The 16,683-nt window shown below is 38.7% G+C and overlaps 1 protein-coding gene across 7 annotated transcripts in view; it reads right to left on the bottom strand.

The window, feature by feature from the left end:
* MAP7D2 (MAP7 domain containing 2) overlaps positions 1–16,683 on the bottom strand; it is a 92,969-nt gene that overhangs the window by 21,544 nt on the left and 54,742 nt on the right. Inside the window, exons 3-8 of one of the 7 annotated variants that reach the window (XM_074814683.1) lie at positions 16,534–16,567; positions 14,777–14,940; positions 6,784–6,898; positions 5,760–5,858; positions 3,719–3,829; positions 2,291–2,413 (exon numbers count right to left, since the gene is read on the bottom strand). In XM_074814683.1, the coding sequence (XP_074670784.1) occupies positions 2,291–2,413; positions 3,719–3,829; positions 5,760–5,858; positions 6,784–6,898; positions 14,777–14,940; positions 16,534–16,567 (646 nt within the window). Of the gene's footprint in view, positions 1–2,290; positions 2,414–3,718; positions 3,830–5,759; positions 5,859–6,783; positions 6,899–7,094; positions 7,308–14,776; positions 14,941–16,533; positions 16,568–16,683 lie in introns of those variants that run through there. The other 6 variants (XM_074814682.1, XM_074814687.1, XM_074814685.1 and 3 more) reach the window with 6 other exon arrangements.

Here is a 16,683-nt window from a genome sequence, read left to right as displayed (position 1 = left end):
ATTTTTTCTTTATTTGCAATATAAACAGGGTGTTTTTTTAAATGGGATATTTTACTCCTGGTTTTGCTCACATTGCCTTCTAAGATGAAACTTTCACATACGTATAGAACAATCAACAGAGTATATGCTTTATTAATAAGACAGACACTAATTGTAACCATGCAACAGTGTGTTTTCAATCTTACTCAACTGAAGTAAAGAACGATACTGACTTTAGAAAAGCAGTAATTATGTTCAAATGTCAAGGAATTCACATTTCCAGTATTTTTTTTATTGGGGGAAATCCTATAAGACTTCTTAAGAAGCCTTCCTGTATGCTTTTACGTTTAACTGGACCTGTGTATTCTCTGACTTACTTTCCAGCAAGTTGGCAGAAGTTCACTGAATATTAAGAACAATGTTCAGACACTTAAATGTTGCTTAAATATTTTTACTTCAACTCTAAAAAAACCCCTGTATGTGTCCCATAACAACTGTTTGCCTGAATATCTTGACTCAGAGTGACATTAACAGAGAAAGAGTCTTAAATTGAGACTACTCCTTTTTAAGCTTACAGAAAATGCAGGAGCAGAGTAATTTTGACACAAACATCATGACATGAGGCACAGTTTGAGCTCCTGAATAGGAAGAGCCCTCTTCCCTGTTCAGAAAGCTACTTCTACAGAGGGAAGTACATGACAAATGGGATAGCTCCCTCAACTCTCAGAGGCCACTCTTATTGATGCTGTTTGCCACCTGTGCCTGACTGCCTTGAGAGGAAGTGACAAGAGGACACTGATTCACAGAGCTGTTCCCAGAACCAGCACTCCTGTTTCAGCTCAGGAAAAAGCAGTTTGCAGGCCAAATTGTATCCTTGTCAGACATGCCACTGTGATACTTTAAAGATCCTGCAATGAAGAAGGAGGTAACACTGGGAGTTTACAAACAAAACGAGTGGGGAAAGGACAAAGGAAGTCCCTACCGATTTCCTCAATATCAAATACAACAGGGAAAACAACATCTGTAGGTGGCCCCAGCAATTCACCTCAAAATTTTAATATACTGATCTAATTTCAAGACGACTTTTGTTCAGTCTTAGCAGTAGTTGATCCCTGAGCAGTAAGTAAACTGGGAATTTTATCATGGGCCAAGTACTGTATGACAACATTTCTGCTTCCAGCAGATGCTGCTTTTAATGTAGAAACAAGGGAAATAATTTTAGAGTCATTCAGTATCTATGTCCCTATGCACTGCAACAAAGTAATAATGCACAAAGGAAAGCAGGCTTACTTTGCAATTCATTTTTAAATAGCTTTGTACAAAAAGCACAGATGCAGGACCTGAGCATATTTCAACTATGGTGTATAAAAATACTCATCATGAAGATCATCAGTCTTTTACTCTCTAACTAGTTTTATCCTGAAAAAATGGTTCCTTTTGCAGACAGGCATTTGGGTGTGGGGTTTGCAGTGGGGGTTTTTTGTTTTTAATAAAAGTAAAAACAGCTGTTAAAACTTTTGTCCTTGTTTCAGCAAATACTATGACCAGGTATAGCTTTATAAGCAGAAACTACTCTGAAAGTCAGGCACTTGCCTAAGTATTAGCCAGACTAGAAACATTAGTTTGATAGATGTTTGCAAAGTAAGGGCTTTATTAGACTGCCATTTAGCAGATAGGAACAGTAACTATCATCCCTAATTTTTAGTTTCTTAAAGATCAATAATTTCTGGAACTAACACCTTCTTATCAGTGTCTCTGTTTTTTCCTTTAAGTATCACTTTACATGCATATATACACACATACACATATATATAAAAATACACATACAGTCACACAGTTAAAGGCAAAAAGTAATTTAACAGCACAGAACTGGAACCCTGGTAAAAATAATTAAGGCTGAAATGGTGCACTGGGATTTTTGTTCTACATACTATTTGGGTATGAAAGAGGAGGACATTAATATATCAAATAAAGCCTCTTGAGAGGTGTCACACACTGGTCTAAAACACTGTTTCTTAAATGAATATATTCAGTTTTCCATTGGCTTAGGTTTTAGTGATTTTGTTAATTCAATTTTTAAATTTTTTTTTAAACTATATTCTTTTTAAAAAGATGTTCAGAACAACACAGACAAGATGATATGCTATTTCAAGCTTTTAAATAAACCGCTATCATGAACAACTTAGTTCATTGCTGATTTTGTACTATCATGTAAATTGTCATTTGGTTCATAGTACTCCATTTCTCTCAGCAACAACTCAAATGCAACAGAAACATACCTTACTGGTTTCAAAGTAATTCACATTTTTACCTGGATTATTGTACTGCTCAGAAAGCATTAATGTACTTCTGCTTCTGGCTAAAGATGACTGTGTGGGAGTCAGCAGTCGAGAAACAATAAAGTTTTCCATTGGACTAAGATGCATGCGGTGAGCTGAAGGATGGGAGCAAATAAAATAAAATTTAACATGCAAAGAAACAAAACAATGTTACATTTAAATGACTGAAAGAAAATGATGAAATGATTAAATAAAAAAACCTGAAGTGTTTGAGATTTAAAATATTTAAAGATAATTTTCATTCCCTCTGAAAAAAGGTTTATAGTTTCTCCATAATTTTAAATTATTTTCCCACCTGTACAATAAATATTGTAAGGTTAAGACCATGTTGCATTTTGTTCTTACACAGAGGCATGTTCCATTCTGTAAAATGGTTGCTTTCATGACTCAGCATGAAAAAGGTTTGCCTTCTTCCTCAGCAGGAAAGATGAAACATTTGGTACAACAGCACAGCTATTTACTAGTGTGCCAACCATACCGGGACTGCATTTAAAAATTTGCAGTCTCACTGCATTATGTAAGTTTTATTTACACAATATGCCTGCATTCCTTCCTACTCCATAAATATAAGTGTCAACTATATCACACATACTTATAGATGTTCCTATTACACACGCATATATATATATATATAGCCATCTATCATAATCTCTAGGCTATTAATGAGTTTTCATTAAGCAATTCAGAAATGAAAGTAAATTCACCTTCTCTTTTCATTCTAGAAACAACCCTTCATTGTCACTTATTTCAGTCAATATATTTTTTTCCTCATTAGAGTTTAAAAAAGGGGGAGGGAAGGAAAAAAAGACACACAAACCAAACAAAAAAATCCAAAGAGTTCACAGCGGGATAAACCCTTCAGTCCTCTCTGTAGGTTTAGTAACCACTAATCCCTCAATATGATCATCTTTTGTTGAGCCTCACATGGATCAGAGTTTCAAATCAAATTAAAGGGCTCTACAACTCTGGTCACTAGATTGAAGCCTTCCAAAAGGCTCATCAGACGTACTTCTGCCCATGGTACATCCCATGTCTGTTGACCAGCCCCATGTTTGGTTTGCTTGTTTTTCATTATTTCACTAGAAGATCACAATCTGTACAGTTATAGGAAATTATTGCACTCTCGGCATTTACTTACAACCCTGTTTACAGGAGTATCAAAAATTGAAAAAGAAAGAGTAAAAAAGACCCCACAGCTTTTGCTGCTGGACTGGGATCTCCAATATAGCAGCAGAGTCTTGGGACAGGCTGCAGAACTATTTTATTGTATTAACTTGCAACCCCTCAAATGTTTGAGTTCTTCTGAATAATAGACACAAGCAAGTTAGAGCCATATGGACAAGAAGTGCTTTAAGCAGAAGGAGAGTTCATGCTGGTAGGAGACCAGCATATTCACTTGCCTCTGTCGGGGGAATGTGTTATTGCCGCTGTGGAGGAGGAGAGGCGCTTACTGATTGGCGATTCCATTTGCTTTGGCAGATTCATTGTAGAAGCTGAAAGTTTGTCACATGCTGCAGAGAGACGCATTGAAGATATTTGTATTCACATCACAGTGTTGATCAACTCCCAAAATTAACCTCACATTTGCACTCATGGCCCTAGCCACTGCTCACAGCACTGAATAAGGAATGAGATAAGCTCCTTCTGACTGCTGGAGGACCATAATTTTATAAGATATGCTCTGGGATGCAACTTCTCTGCTTGTGAATTTAACATTCCAGTTTTACAACAGCCTATCTTTTATACTGCCACAGGCAAATAATTATGTATCATGTCTCAGCGAGTGAAGCCATTCTGATACAAGATACTCAATATTCTGCACAAGCAGAAAGTTACCTGAAGAAAATGAACTGCACACATGACAGCTCTGAACTCCTCATCTCCATTCACTCTCCCCTCTACTTTCAGCCTAGAAGAGCTGGGGTAGACCTCAGGTATTATTCTAATACGAACATGAAATAACCAACATTTGTGCATTCGCATGATGAGAACTCACTGTTTTAATGACTGATCTGGCGCCACACATTTGGCTTCATCTTTTTGTGCTTGAGAACGTTAAAAAAAAGGCAGCTTTTTGGTACTGCCCCAAGTGCTTTCATTTTCCCTTTGAAATACTCTTTGACAAGGTCTGTTTGAGCACAATACCTATCTCCTACCTTACCATTTATTCAACTGAATGACAGAAAAATGTTATTCAAGTATTACCACAGTGTACTAGTACATGATGATCACTGCATGATGCTCAGAAGCTGAAAGCATAGATACTTTGTCCCTTAAATTTGAATTTTATTTCTTTCAAAAACAAAAACATTATCAACTAGAGACCTGTGTGTGGCTCTAATTCTGCAGCCCCTAAGTTACTGCATTCCCTATTACATCCATCAAAACATTGCCTCAGTGCAGTCCGCAAGATTTGCCTTCATCTACTACAGTAAGGCATACAATTCTCTGTTTGCTGTTTTAAAAAAGCAGGTATAATGCTGGTATGCTGCAAAACATCAGTTGCACATCCAAATCTCTTTGTACATGAGCAACAATTAGTACAAAAATTTGAGTCTGTTTGCACAGAAATAATAGTTCAGTGAGACTGTGGTCAGAAAAACATTTACTGTGCGTTCTGCAGGAGTAATATCCAAGCCCAGCTCCTCTGGGGGGAGAGAGGGAACCTAGTTCTTAAAAAGCACTTGTGTTATGTTTTCAAAATGCCAAGTACATTTGCAACCAAATTAGAAATCCTATATGCAATCCATTCTTAATTCTGGAAGACTCATCTACTTTACAGTCCTTTTATGAGAATAATAATTTTTTTTAAAAAAAAAAAAAAAAAGGATAACTGAACAATATAAAAGAAAACCAAACCACAATTGCCTAAACAAAGTCAACTAGAGTTGGTTACGGACACCAGCTTGGCCAAAATCCACTTTGGGGGGCTCAAAACATAGCATGACTGTTTATACCAAATTTACTTGTTCTTAAAATATTTTAGAAAAAGGCCCCTGAGATGGAAAAAGAGGACTGTTTCAATGAAACATGGTCTCCATAACACATTTTCTCTTACTGTGCAACTGAAATTTTTTTCAACAGCACCTGCGCATGTCCATTACAACTGTCAAATATATGCGTAATTATATTTACAAACACACACAGAGCACCCGCAGAATTAACAAAGATGAGAATCTGAGCAGCAGAAGTCTACAGTTAGTGACAAAACCACGAAATGCCTCTACTGTGCTGAAATGCGAGGCATGCACTGTTCCACCATGGCAAAATTAAAAGGAAATTAAAAAGACATTTGGTCCACATCGCTAAGGGTAATGCCGTAGAGTACCAGACTGAAATAATAAGAAAACAGTGGTTAGGAAGGACGAGATCAGTGGATGGATTACAGTGATTAGAACAGTTATAAACGAGACACGATGGTACTGTGATTCTCTGAAATACCATTGAAGGAATCAGCAGGAGCAGTAGAGGTCACAGGGTCTGGAGGAAGGGTGTTGGCAGCTAAACCTAGAACAGGGGGTGGGGTATTTTCTGATTCACCTACACAGCAGAGAAATCAGAGCAAAAAAAGGTGAAAGAAATTACTGAATAAGTTGGGGGAGCTGGAATTAAGCATAAACTGCATCACAGAGACAAACTGGTTTCTTTCTCGAAGTATAAAAGACTTCTTTTATTATCATATATATTTAATTTCCTGGCTTTTTTGACGGCATACCACAAAAACTATGATGTGAAACAGAGTTTGCCTTTTTAGAGTTAAGTATATTTGCACACTGTTTAAAAGAGAGTAACGGTCATATTTCATCATCACCCAAACATGGATATTTTTCCCATAACATCAGTTTATTCAAACCTCACAAATTTAAATAAATTATATGACTTAAAACAGAAAACATGCATCTTTTTGAAATATAAAAGCAGTACATGACTGATTATGTAATAAAAAGAATTTGTTCTGAAGCCAAATCAAAAAAAGCAGCAACAAAAAGTATGTGGGAGGGAAAAAACAAACTATTTTAAACTGCATATGCTGCATAGTCATCTAGAAATTCCCACCAGGTTTTTAGAAGTACCAAACAAAAACAGATCATCTTTTGCAAGGCTTAGACAGCACTCAGTCCTTTGGCGAATATTAAATTTGCTGTGTGCATGGGAAGACAATGCGGGGGAAGAAGATAAGGGAAAGAGAGCATAAATTTTAATTTTAGCATTTAGCATCCTCCAAACAAGATTTTGGTTACTCTATTAAAATTATCTGCATTCCTAAAGTTAGGAGTGACCTTTCTCCCCAGAAGGTATTAGAGAGAGAAAGCCTGGCAAGCAATTACAAAGCATTTATTCACGCCCCAAGGCAGTAGCCCCTACAGTACCACCCTAACTACAAAATGCATCATCCTTACTATCTCCACAACCTCATGCATTTTGTACTTGAAGATCTGCAATGCAGGCAGCCTGTTTCACTTACCATCTCTCCCTCCTGAGCCTGCAGCCAGCGCTCCTCCCCACGACCATCGCTTCTGCTTCTGTTCCAGCTGCTGGCTGCGTTCAAGGGATCGACGCATCATGGCTTCTAAACGTTCCTGGTTATATTAGTAGAAAACCAGATACCAAATCTGAATCAGTTCCTCAGGAGCTTTTTTTTTTTTTCTTTTCCTCCTCCTGAAACCATGCTAAAAATACACAGTTCCCCTGTTGCTCCACGCAAGATGATTACAGGAGCTTGTCTGCAGTAAAAGAAAAGGGACTGAATAAAGAAGGTATCAGCATGCTACCTACCTCCAGATATGTGTATCCTTTGTCTGCAAGCCACTGAGGTCACTACAGAGGCCTAAGTAAATAACACAGGTTGCATCACTGCTTAGCATCTGCTCCTGCTGGTGAGGCTGCTGCTGTGCTCTGGACTTAATTTGTATAAGAATAATGCTCGACAAGCATTAACTCCTTCTTGTCTATGCAGACCTCAGGATTTTTTTTCCATCCCTTTCTGAGCACAGCTAAATTGCTGCAATGCCAGTGGCTCCTCCTAGCCACGCAGATAAATGATCACTTCAAACCCAAAGTAGGTTACTTTGCAGGATGCCCGATTTATTTATTTATTTTTACAAAAACTCCCTCCCTTTCCTCCACTATGTTCTTCCACTACAGTCTAGGCATTTAAGAGCTTCTGATTATTTTTTCCCCTGTGTATTTTTTTTAGCATATGCCCAGATCATGCTGTTCTGAGATTTATTTTATTTCCCTCCACCCCCGTGTTCTTCTCCATGGCTTGATGTGTTAGGATTTTCAGATGTGAAGAACAAGAAGGAGGTTTCTTTCCCTCCCCAAATCCTGCGCTGCCTTTAACTCACAGCTAGGTATGGTCACTTTATTCCCTCTCCAACATCTTCTAACTCTCATTCAAAGACCTCCACTCAGTTTTGTTCCCACCTCCTCCCTCTACTAGTTTCTCGGTGGTTTACTGTTGTGGCGATGATCTCTGCACATTTTCTTCTCCTCCTTTCAAGCACATAAAACCTGGTTCTTCCCCACCCACGTTCCATCACCTACACCCCTCTTCCTTTCCTCCTCCCAGTACCTCATTCACATCTGGCAACCTCTTCACCCTCATATTTCAGCAGCCCAAGCCCTACATGTGAAAGATGAGTCTACTCTTGCTGCCCCCAACTCCTGCCCCAATGGTTTTTAGCCCTTTGATCTTATCAGTAATTTTGGTCCTATTACTTACTAACTTTGCTATGTTCTTCCAGTCTAGTATAAAACTCCTACTCTATTCACTTCAAACTCTTGATCTTGCAGGTTTCTACAATTACATCACATCCCATTCAATTTCTACCAATCCCCTGCTCTGTCTCCAGTATCTTTTGGTAGCTCAGATCAGCTGTGAAAAACTTCTGCATCTCCTGGTCAGATTACTTTCACTGATTCATGACTTCGGTCTAGGTTTCCTATTCCCCTTCCCTGAGATACTTTACCACAAAACTTCAGTCTTTGTTCAAGCGTGTCACCTTCAGTCTCTGCACTGATGTTGAGCCTGCTGTCTCTGATGGACCTCCTTCAGCAGATCAGACCCTAATATCAGGCACCTCCTGTAACTACCATGCCTGGAACTTTTATGCACATACCTGTAAATTTTGTGCTACCTTCCTGGGGCTCTGTCTGTGGTCACTGGCTTTCTACAACGCCAGATGCCCTCTCATCATTTTCTGGCAATATACTTTTGTCTCTTCCACATCTTTGAAGAATCTCTTCTACTACCATGACTTCCAGTAATTTATTTCTGGCCTCATTTTTTCCATCTCATCCAGCCTTGCTAACAGTTATGCATCAATTTCAACAGGAAGCCACTACCTTTTGTCTTTAAGCTCTGAATTTTATTACAAATCACTTGTACCATAAAGAATCCCATTATATTACCCTCTATACAGAGAGTGAAAAAAGGTAATTCTTGCACACCCTTTCTATCATTCTCAGCTCTCCAGTCCCTGTTACCTTTCAGCCAGGTGACCCACCCTGCTGTTACAATTCCTACTGCCATCTCCAGGAAGACTATCTTTTGGTTATGTGTTTTGAGCTCTCACTTAAATTTCATCTCCATTCTATGTCTTTAGCTCATGGTCTATCAGGTGACATCATGCAAAGACCACTGAAAGCAGGCAGCTGCTTCCCCACCCTCCCTCCTCCTCATTTTCCTCCCTCTAGTCAGTACCATCAGTGTCCAGGCAGGCATGCAAATGCTCTGTCTCTCCTCCTCCTTTTTCTCCCTACAAAGAAAACTGCAGGAAGTATCACAAAGCACAGCCTACTCTACAACAGCACAGAAAAAACTCAGTTTTGAACACCCTATCACTTTTTGTTTGTCGTTTGGGCATGAAAAGAAAACAGTCTTCCAATCTCTGGAATCCAAAGTCATTCCCCTCTGATTTAGTTTGATACAGTCTTTCTCCTCTTGCTACTTGATGATGCAATTTTCATGTTTAAAATCTGCGTGTGTGGTGGCTTTGATTTCAAATTCACACTTTTTGCTTTTAACTTCCCACCTCCCAACATTAATTCTGTTTCAGTCCCTTTTCTGTACTTTTTCCAAACCTCACCTCCTATTTCATCACCAGTTCTTCTCTGCAGCCTGCTTCTTTTCATTACCTTCTTCTACTATACATCTTGCCCCAATATACCTTTCTACCCACACTCTTTACAAAGGAAAATCACCTTCCCATTTCTTCCTCATTAAAGCATACACTTCTACAGAATCTTTCTTTCTTTCCATATCTAATGAATGTTGTTATACATTAATCAAAAAAGATAAGATGAAAGCAGTCAAGTTTCAATTATCTGGGTGATTTAAGTTTGGTGGTTTTTTTAATGTGGCTTGAAGCAAGGACCAGCAATATTCTGTAGTTTGCAAACTACAGAATACACTTATACCACCTACTATGAAAGCACTGTTTTAAGAATAAAATGCATGATGAAAGAGATAAAAGAAATTAAATTATTTTTCATACGTATTTGAAAGCCCATGCTACCTACAATCTGAGGTTGAAATCTTCAATTACATGATGTGGAGAGGATCATTCATTCTCATTTGCAAAGAGCTTTTCATTAAAGCACTACAGAACATAACTATTAAACCTCATGAAAGCCTGCAGATACAGCTTAGATAAAGAACAACATGAAGGCCATTTTTCACAAAGAAAGGATAGTTATTTAAAAAACATTCTAAGTTAGCACAAAACTAAAAAGCCAAGAAAACAGTGAGACACATGGAAGCATAGCATAAACAACTCATAATAATTTGGTCTGTGATGAAAACTGAACAAGACAAAACATTCCTTCATCAGCGAACAATGTGCAAACCCCTTCCTGTCTACGTTACAGATGAAGTACCTTCTTAAAAACATAGCAAACTATCCACGTGATCCTCATTTGGGAAATCTAACAGCCATAGGTAGAGGAAATCATCTCTGCACTAAAGATAAAGTGAGCTTCCACAAAAAACTATAATGTACAAGCTTTGCATGCAGGTTAAATTAAGAATGAGTAAAACCATAAGAAGAGAGACATCTACTGCTTGTATCGAAAATATACATGTTACTTTCCAAAATCCACAGTTATTCATCCAGGTTTTCTTCAGACTAAGCAACAGAACAGATGTTTGCACTGTCTGAATTAGAAACAAAAAACAAACCCCCAAAACCAAAGAAACTATACCAACATGAGAATACAAATAATTTGACTGAAGTACTTTCCTTTTCCCTATATAAAACATGACACAGACATGAAAACAAGAAAAAAAAAATTTGTTTTACAAGTATTATGACTGAAAATGATTCATGCAAACAATTTAAAACAATCTACCTTATACCTACAATACAAACATCTAGAAGAGTCCAAAAAGCCTCCTCCTCTTTACTTCTTATATTCATCATCACTGTCTGTAAGTAGCTTACTGTTTCCTGATATTATCAGTTGCCTTTATCATCTTTTTTACCTTTGAGTGGCTCTTCTACATAGCAACAAGAGCTCTGTTATTTTCTATTTAAAGAAAGCATTAAAAGGCAATACAGTATTTTAAAATTTAACTACCCTTCTGAATCGAATTAATTTCTACTCTCAAGCAATTACCATTAGAGGTGCATACTAAGGGTGTGTGCATCAAAGAACAACATAGGACAAATGAAGGCTCTGCACTGAGGTACATGGAAAGCTGCAGCAGCAAGCAATGGTGGGAGGGGAGCAGAGGACGGTCAGTGTTGTAATAAGGACTAAACTCTTCTCATGTCCACCACACAGCAAATTGAAAGACTGCTTCCACAGCAATCTCAAACAGTTTGCAGCAAAATTTTTGTATTACTCATGCAACTGAATTCCACTCAGCATATGAATTGCCAAAATATGTTTGGAAAGCAGTTATTATTCCCATACAATATAATTCAAAATGTAATTAGCTTTGAATTATAATATAGTAAGTAATTAGCAATATAACATCTTGAGAGTTTTTCACTCTCTTGTGTTTAAGTGCATACTTTTTACAAATGTAACAAATACTGCGTGTGCACCAAACCAATCTTTCAAATGCTGCAGGATATTCTTTTCCATTTAGCAGTTGTTACATCAATTTTTCAAGTCTGAGTGCTGGATTAGATTTGATGCTGTCTAGCAGCACCAGTTCATTTAGAAGTTAGTATATTGGTATGATCACTACTAATTTTAACAATTTCCTTTTAAAAAAAATCTGATGGTTTTATCAAAAATGTATCTTTGACTAGACAGATGTTATTGCTCTTATTTGCACTAATATCCTTGACATGGCCTGTACAAGTGATGCTCATATTGTCCTACAGAATACAGGAACAGAAGAACACAGCTTCTACAGAGACTTCCCAATACCCTGTGTACAGCTAGACATTTATTTGCAAGGTATTTCCAAGTCACATGGAAGTTAAAGATAGGGAAAGGGAAAAAACATTTTAAGGGAACGAGGACTAGTTTGGCTTTTACCCAGTCCTAAAGCCACTGGCTACTTACTGTTAAAAGCAACTCTTTAATAGCTTCTGTTGAACACCACCACGCTTCTTTCCTTAAGGCTCAGGGACTGCTTTTACTAAAGGAAGTAGGCAGCTTTAAAAGTAATATGGATAAGGGCAGTGCTACTGAAGACCTCTACAGATAAGAAAGGTGCAATCAATGCAGACAGGATGATTTTCAGACACATTTATTCAGTTTCTGTATGAGGAACTGGATACAATTCTACTGCGCTCTGCAACAAGACCCAGCTGCCCCAGAGGAGAACTCTGCCAAACATCTCCATTCCCATCAACACAGACTTTAAAACTATCATCTCTTATCTGGCACTTTAGAGGGGGAAAAAGTAAGCAAAATAAATCAAACTTTAGCCACCTCCTCTTTGAGAAGTCCTTTGCATGCAAACAGCCAAACAGAGCAGGCTCCGATACAGGAAGCCAATAATCCCCACAGTTTAAGAGCCATTCATGTCTCAAACTCTTACAGATGCAACAACGGTATTTTCTAGGGAGACTTACATAACCTGTTCCTATCACAAATATGCACTGCCTTCTGCTGTGTTAAAAAGCAAGGAAAAAACACTTAAGGAAGATCTAAAGAACAACCAATAAGGCAGAGAGCAAGGAAGAAAATCTTTCTATTTGGTACTTCAGACACCTGATGAGCAGGTAAAATGGGTGCTCCAGTCCCCACTCAATGTAAACCAGTGTTAAAAGGAGAAATACTGAGGACATGCTACAGTATACTGGCTCACTGGCCAGGGTACTCCCCCTACCCCAAACACAGGTGTGGGAAATACAGGTTCAAAGCTTTTCCAGTAAAAGAGGCCTCAAATGTCCAGAATGACTCATGAGCAGTGAGTAACTTGCAGCTCCCTGGGCACTGCAATTTCATCACCATCCTTATTCAGACCTCCACTGGTACTACAGATACAGGGTTTGAGGGGCTCATCAGAAGAGCTGGGGTGGGAATGGGATTTGGCAAATTCTTTAGTAGAATTCAAGTGGAATTTGAGAAATAAGGGAATGGCAAGTTATCATGAAGGGAAGCCAGGAGGTGGTGGTATCTCCTTTTCCCAATTTCCTTCTTCCCTCATCCTCCCCTGTTCTACAGATTATTCCCCTATGTACCCTCCCCTCCTTCAGAGGCTCCTGGATTTTTCCTCCTACCAGGTCTAATCCATTCCCAAACAAGCATCCTCTCCTGTCCTCCTGCCCAAATAGTCTTTCCTCAGGTTCCTCAACCTGATGGGGAGAAGAAAAGGAAAGTGAAAGGAGGCAGGCCTGGGCCTGTCTTGGTTCTAAAAGATTTGGGCCAGTTTAAGCTTGAAGTACCACCTCAGTGAGCAGAGCTAAGAGTGGTATTCATATTATGACCAAACACATGGAGGCAGCAAGCTTTTCTGTCGCCACTAGAAAAGTCTCCCATCATACGTACAGGGTGTTGGGGAGCTCTAACAGCCTTGCTGATGCTTGGGAGAAACATCACTGTGTGCTCACTCTCTTCTTAATCCATCTCTGGGCAACAGCAGGAGGCCATTACAGGAAACAGGGTCCTCACTGAACAGATCCTTGGGTCTGACCTGGCACAGCCTCTCCTATGTCCAACAACCCTACTCTGATTTCTCCAGCACAAGCAAACCACACAGGCAGGGAATGCAGGCAGTTGCATTACAGTATTATTACATTTGCAGTACAAATTTTGAGGACAGGGTTTTAGAAGTTTTTGTACTTACTGCTTTCCCCTACATCCCCCATGAAAGGGATCAATTTTGCTTAGCTACAAAAGGTTATGACAGCGGGAAATACCAGGAAAGGAGCATGTCAGGTCAATGACATTACCGCGGAAGAGAGATCTCCTATGCTTTGTTTCTGGTTTTGCCATTTTTCTTACCAAAATTTGAAACAAAACACATGACAAAATATTTTAAAATTAATTCTCAGCTATTATGCAGCAGCCACAATCAGTATGTTACAGCTGAAAGAGGAATGGCAGGATATAATCTTCTCTTCAGGTTAAAGTGAAAAATCAACCAACAAAAAAACTTCAGTGGACAGCAGTATGTTATTCTGATCCCATGCAGAAGTGTTTTACTTCTTTTACAAAGATATTTTCATCAAAAGATGGGGGCATAAAAGAAGGAAGGTTAATAACTGCACATTTCTAGAGCCTTTTTATCTAGGAAGTAGGGAAATATCTTGGGTTTGCCCCTTTTTTTTTTTTTTAAAAAAAACCACTGCCCTCTTTTCCAAAAATCATTAATTCTTTATCAGTTGCAGCAGCAGTGTTAGTGTTTTCTCCAGAATGTCATGTGGAGAGACACACACAATGCATTCAGAGATGTGCATCAGAAACTGGACTCACTAGAACAAAAAAGAACCTTAAATGATCTCAGCAGGGAGAAGAGAGAAAGGGTATCAAGACGCTTCAAAAGATATGTGATTAATTCTGTTCTGTGCTAGAATTTTAAACCAGCCCAGATTCTTCACTGCTTTAAGTAAGAGTTTCTGATTTTATGTTACTGAGGAAAATCCAAACATTTTCATAAACATTAGTTCAGTTTCATGGACAATAAACAAAACAGTGAGAAAAATCTCACCATTTTATGGGAACTCTCATCATTGAAAGCCACCTTCTGGAAAGCTGGTGCTTTATCATCTGACAGTCAAAGTCTCAGATATGTGAGCATAAGTGGAAGACTATTCTGTGAGATCAGACAAAAATCAAGAGACAAAAAAAAGCTTTGGAAAATGTTTTTGATGCACAAATAGTAGTAGCGTTTTTATAGCTGTGGTGATGTGTGGTTGCAGTTCCCAAAGTAATGCCCACATGTCTCTGGGCCAAAAAAAGAAATCAACATTTAGTGCATGTCAATATTCAGCTATGTTTAATGCTACCATACAGAGTTGCTCTGCCATACATCTCCCAGTGGACCTTACCTCCTCCTCCTTAAGCTTTTGTCTCCGCTTTTCTTCAACAGCTGCTCTCTTCTGCTCCTCTCTCTGCCTCTGTTCCTCTAGTCTTCTCCACCGCTCCTCCATTTGCTTTTCATATTGAAGTTTTGCTCTTCTCTCTTTCTCCAGTATCTGCTGTTCCCTAGCAGCTTAGGCAGAATAAAAGGTGTGTTTCACCTTATGCAAATTTTCTCCTGCTTTAAAATTATTTTATAACATGGCACAATAGAGTAAAACAACAAATACAAGAACACAGGAGTTTACTCCACCAAGATAAAAAAATATAGTGCACAGGAGTGCTGGAATAATTAGTAAATCTAAGTGATTAGCTCAATAAATAAATAGGGAAGCCCTTTCTACACAAGGTGACAGTTTGTGCCCCTTACCTATGTAAAAAAGAGTGTACAGAATAGTTAACAACTCTTTTCTGTTTACATTTCAAATCCCTCTAGAGCTTAAAGCCAAATTCTTTTTTCAGACATAACAAATGTTCCCAGCAGGTTTTAAAGTGAATCAGTTATACACGTTGAAGCAAAAGCCCTTGGAATTTCTTTAAAACTGTGCTTCTCATTATGGGGCTGCCATCAGAATACATACATGAGAAGAACATACGCTAGATTTTCTATGAAGCTTTGAAAATACACCATTCTGTTCTTAATTTGGTGCTACGTCGTTATCCACTTCTGCCTCTTTACATGAATAATAAAATTACTTCTGTTATTTAGGGTTTGCCCAGTTGTTTATTCCAACTGGAGTCACAATGTTCTTCTTGAGACATTAGCTTATTGCAGAAATTCAGACTTCAACATTACCTATAGGACTGTTGCTTCAGGTTTACAAAGAAGAACAAGTAGCAGAAGTTAATGTGACAAATCATGGATACACTTCTCATGCAAGCGTATTGCATAAAAAGGCAGGAAATAAGAATTCAGTAAGCATGCCTATACATACACAAGTCTATAATGTCACATACCACACACATACAGCTGCTATCAAAGGAGGAATATTCTCACAGTTGCTGGGCTAAGAACTTGAAAGTTAGGGAAAGCCACAATTAACACTGTTTATGCAAGAGCTAGTCCTTCATCCTGCTCACCTATTCAGCCTCAGTCTGCTTTTTCAGTTCCTATTTCCTTGTATAGCAAATTTTCACCCTTCTAACTCTCTCTCAGTATCTTCCCATCAGTCCCAGGCTCTTGCTCAGTCATCTCAATTCCCTCTTCTCAGATCAGCCTTTTTCCCTCAGCTCCTATCCCCAGGCTCTTTAATGACAGCCATGACCTTCAATCCCTCTTAGCCCCACTCCACCCTCAAGCCCTCGTGTTAAAGCCAGAGTCCCTCCACCACCAGATCCTTTTTCAACAGTTGCGCTTCTTCCTCCTAAAATACTTCTTCCTCACATCCAACATGCTTTATAGAACACCTTCTACATTATTTTTGTTCAAAATGCAGTTGATGTTGTCTTCCCCTTTTGCCTTATGAGAATTCACTATTCCTTCCTCCTCAGGACAGGGCAGTACGAGAGAGGTGTCAGTGCTGCAGGCAAGCCTTGACTCATACACATAAAGTTATCAGACTTGTCAACAGATAAAGAGTTACCTCAGAGACAGCAGAACACAAGTGACCAGTCGCTAATTGTTAACGACTACTAGCCACAGCAGGTAGAGCAGGTGAAAACAGCATGCTGGAGTTGATAAAAACCAAAAGTAAAGTGAGGTGTCCAGAGACTGTGCTAAGATTACCTTCTGAGTAAACAGGTGAAATCTGGGACCGATTCTGGACAGAGAAGCAAACCATTCTGTCATCATGGATGTACATACAATTCTTGTTCCTTAATTTAGGGATACTAAACCACTGATTAATGAGTTTTGGCTTTGGTGAAAAGGTTATTC

This window comes from Strix aluco, chromosome 2, assembly GCF_031877795.1.
Source record: "Strix aluco isolate bStrAlu1 chromosome 2, bStrAlu1.hap1, whole genome shotgun sequence".
NCBI classification, from domain to species: domain Eukaryota; kingdom Metazoa; phylum Chordata; class Aves; order Strigiformes; family Strigidae; genus Strix; species Strix aluco.
Note: the sequence above shows the minus strand (reverse complement) of the source record. Positions and strands in the feature narration are given on the sequence as shown.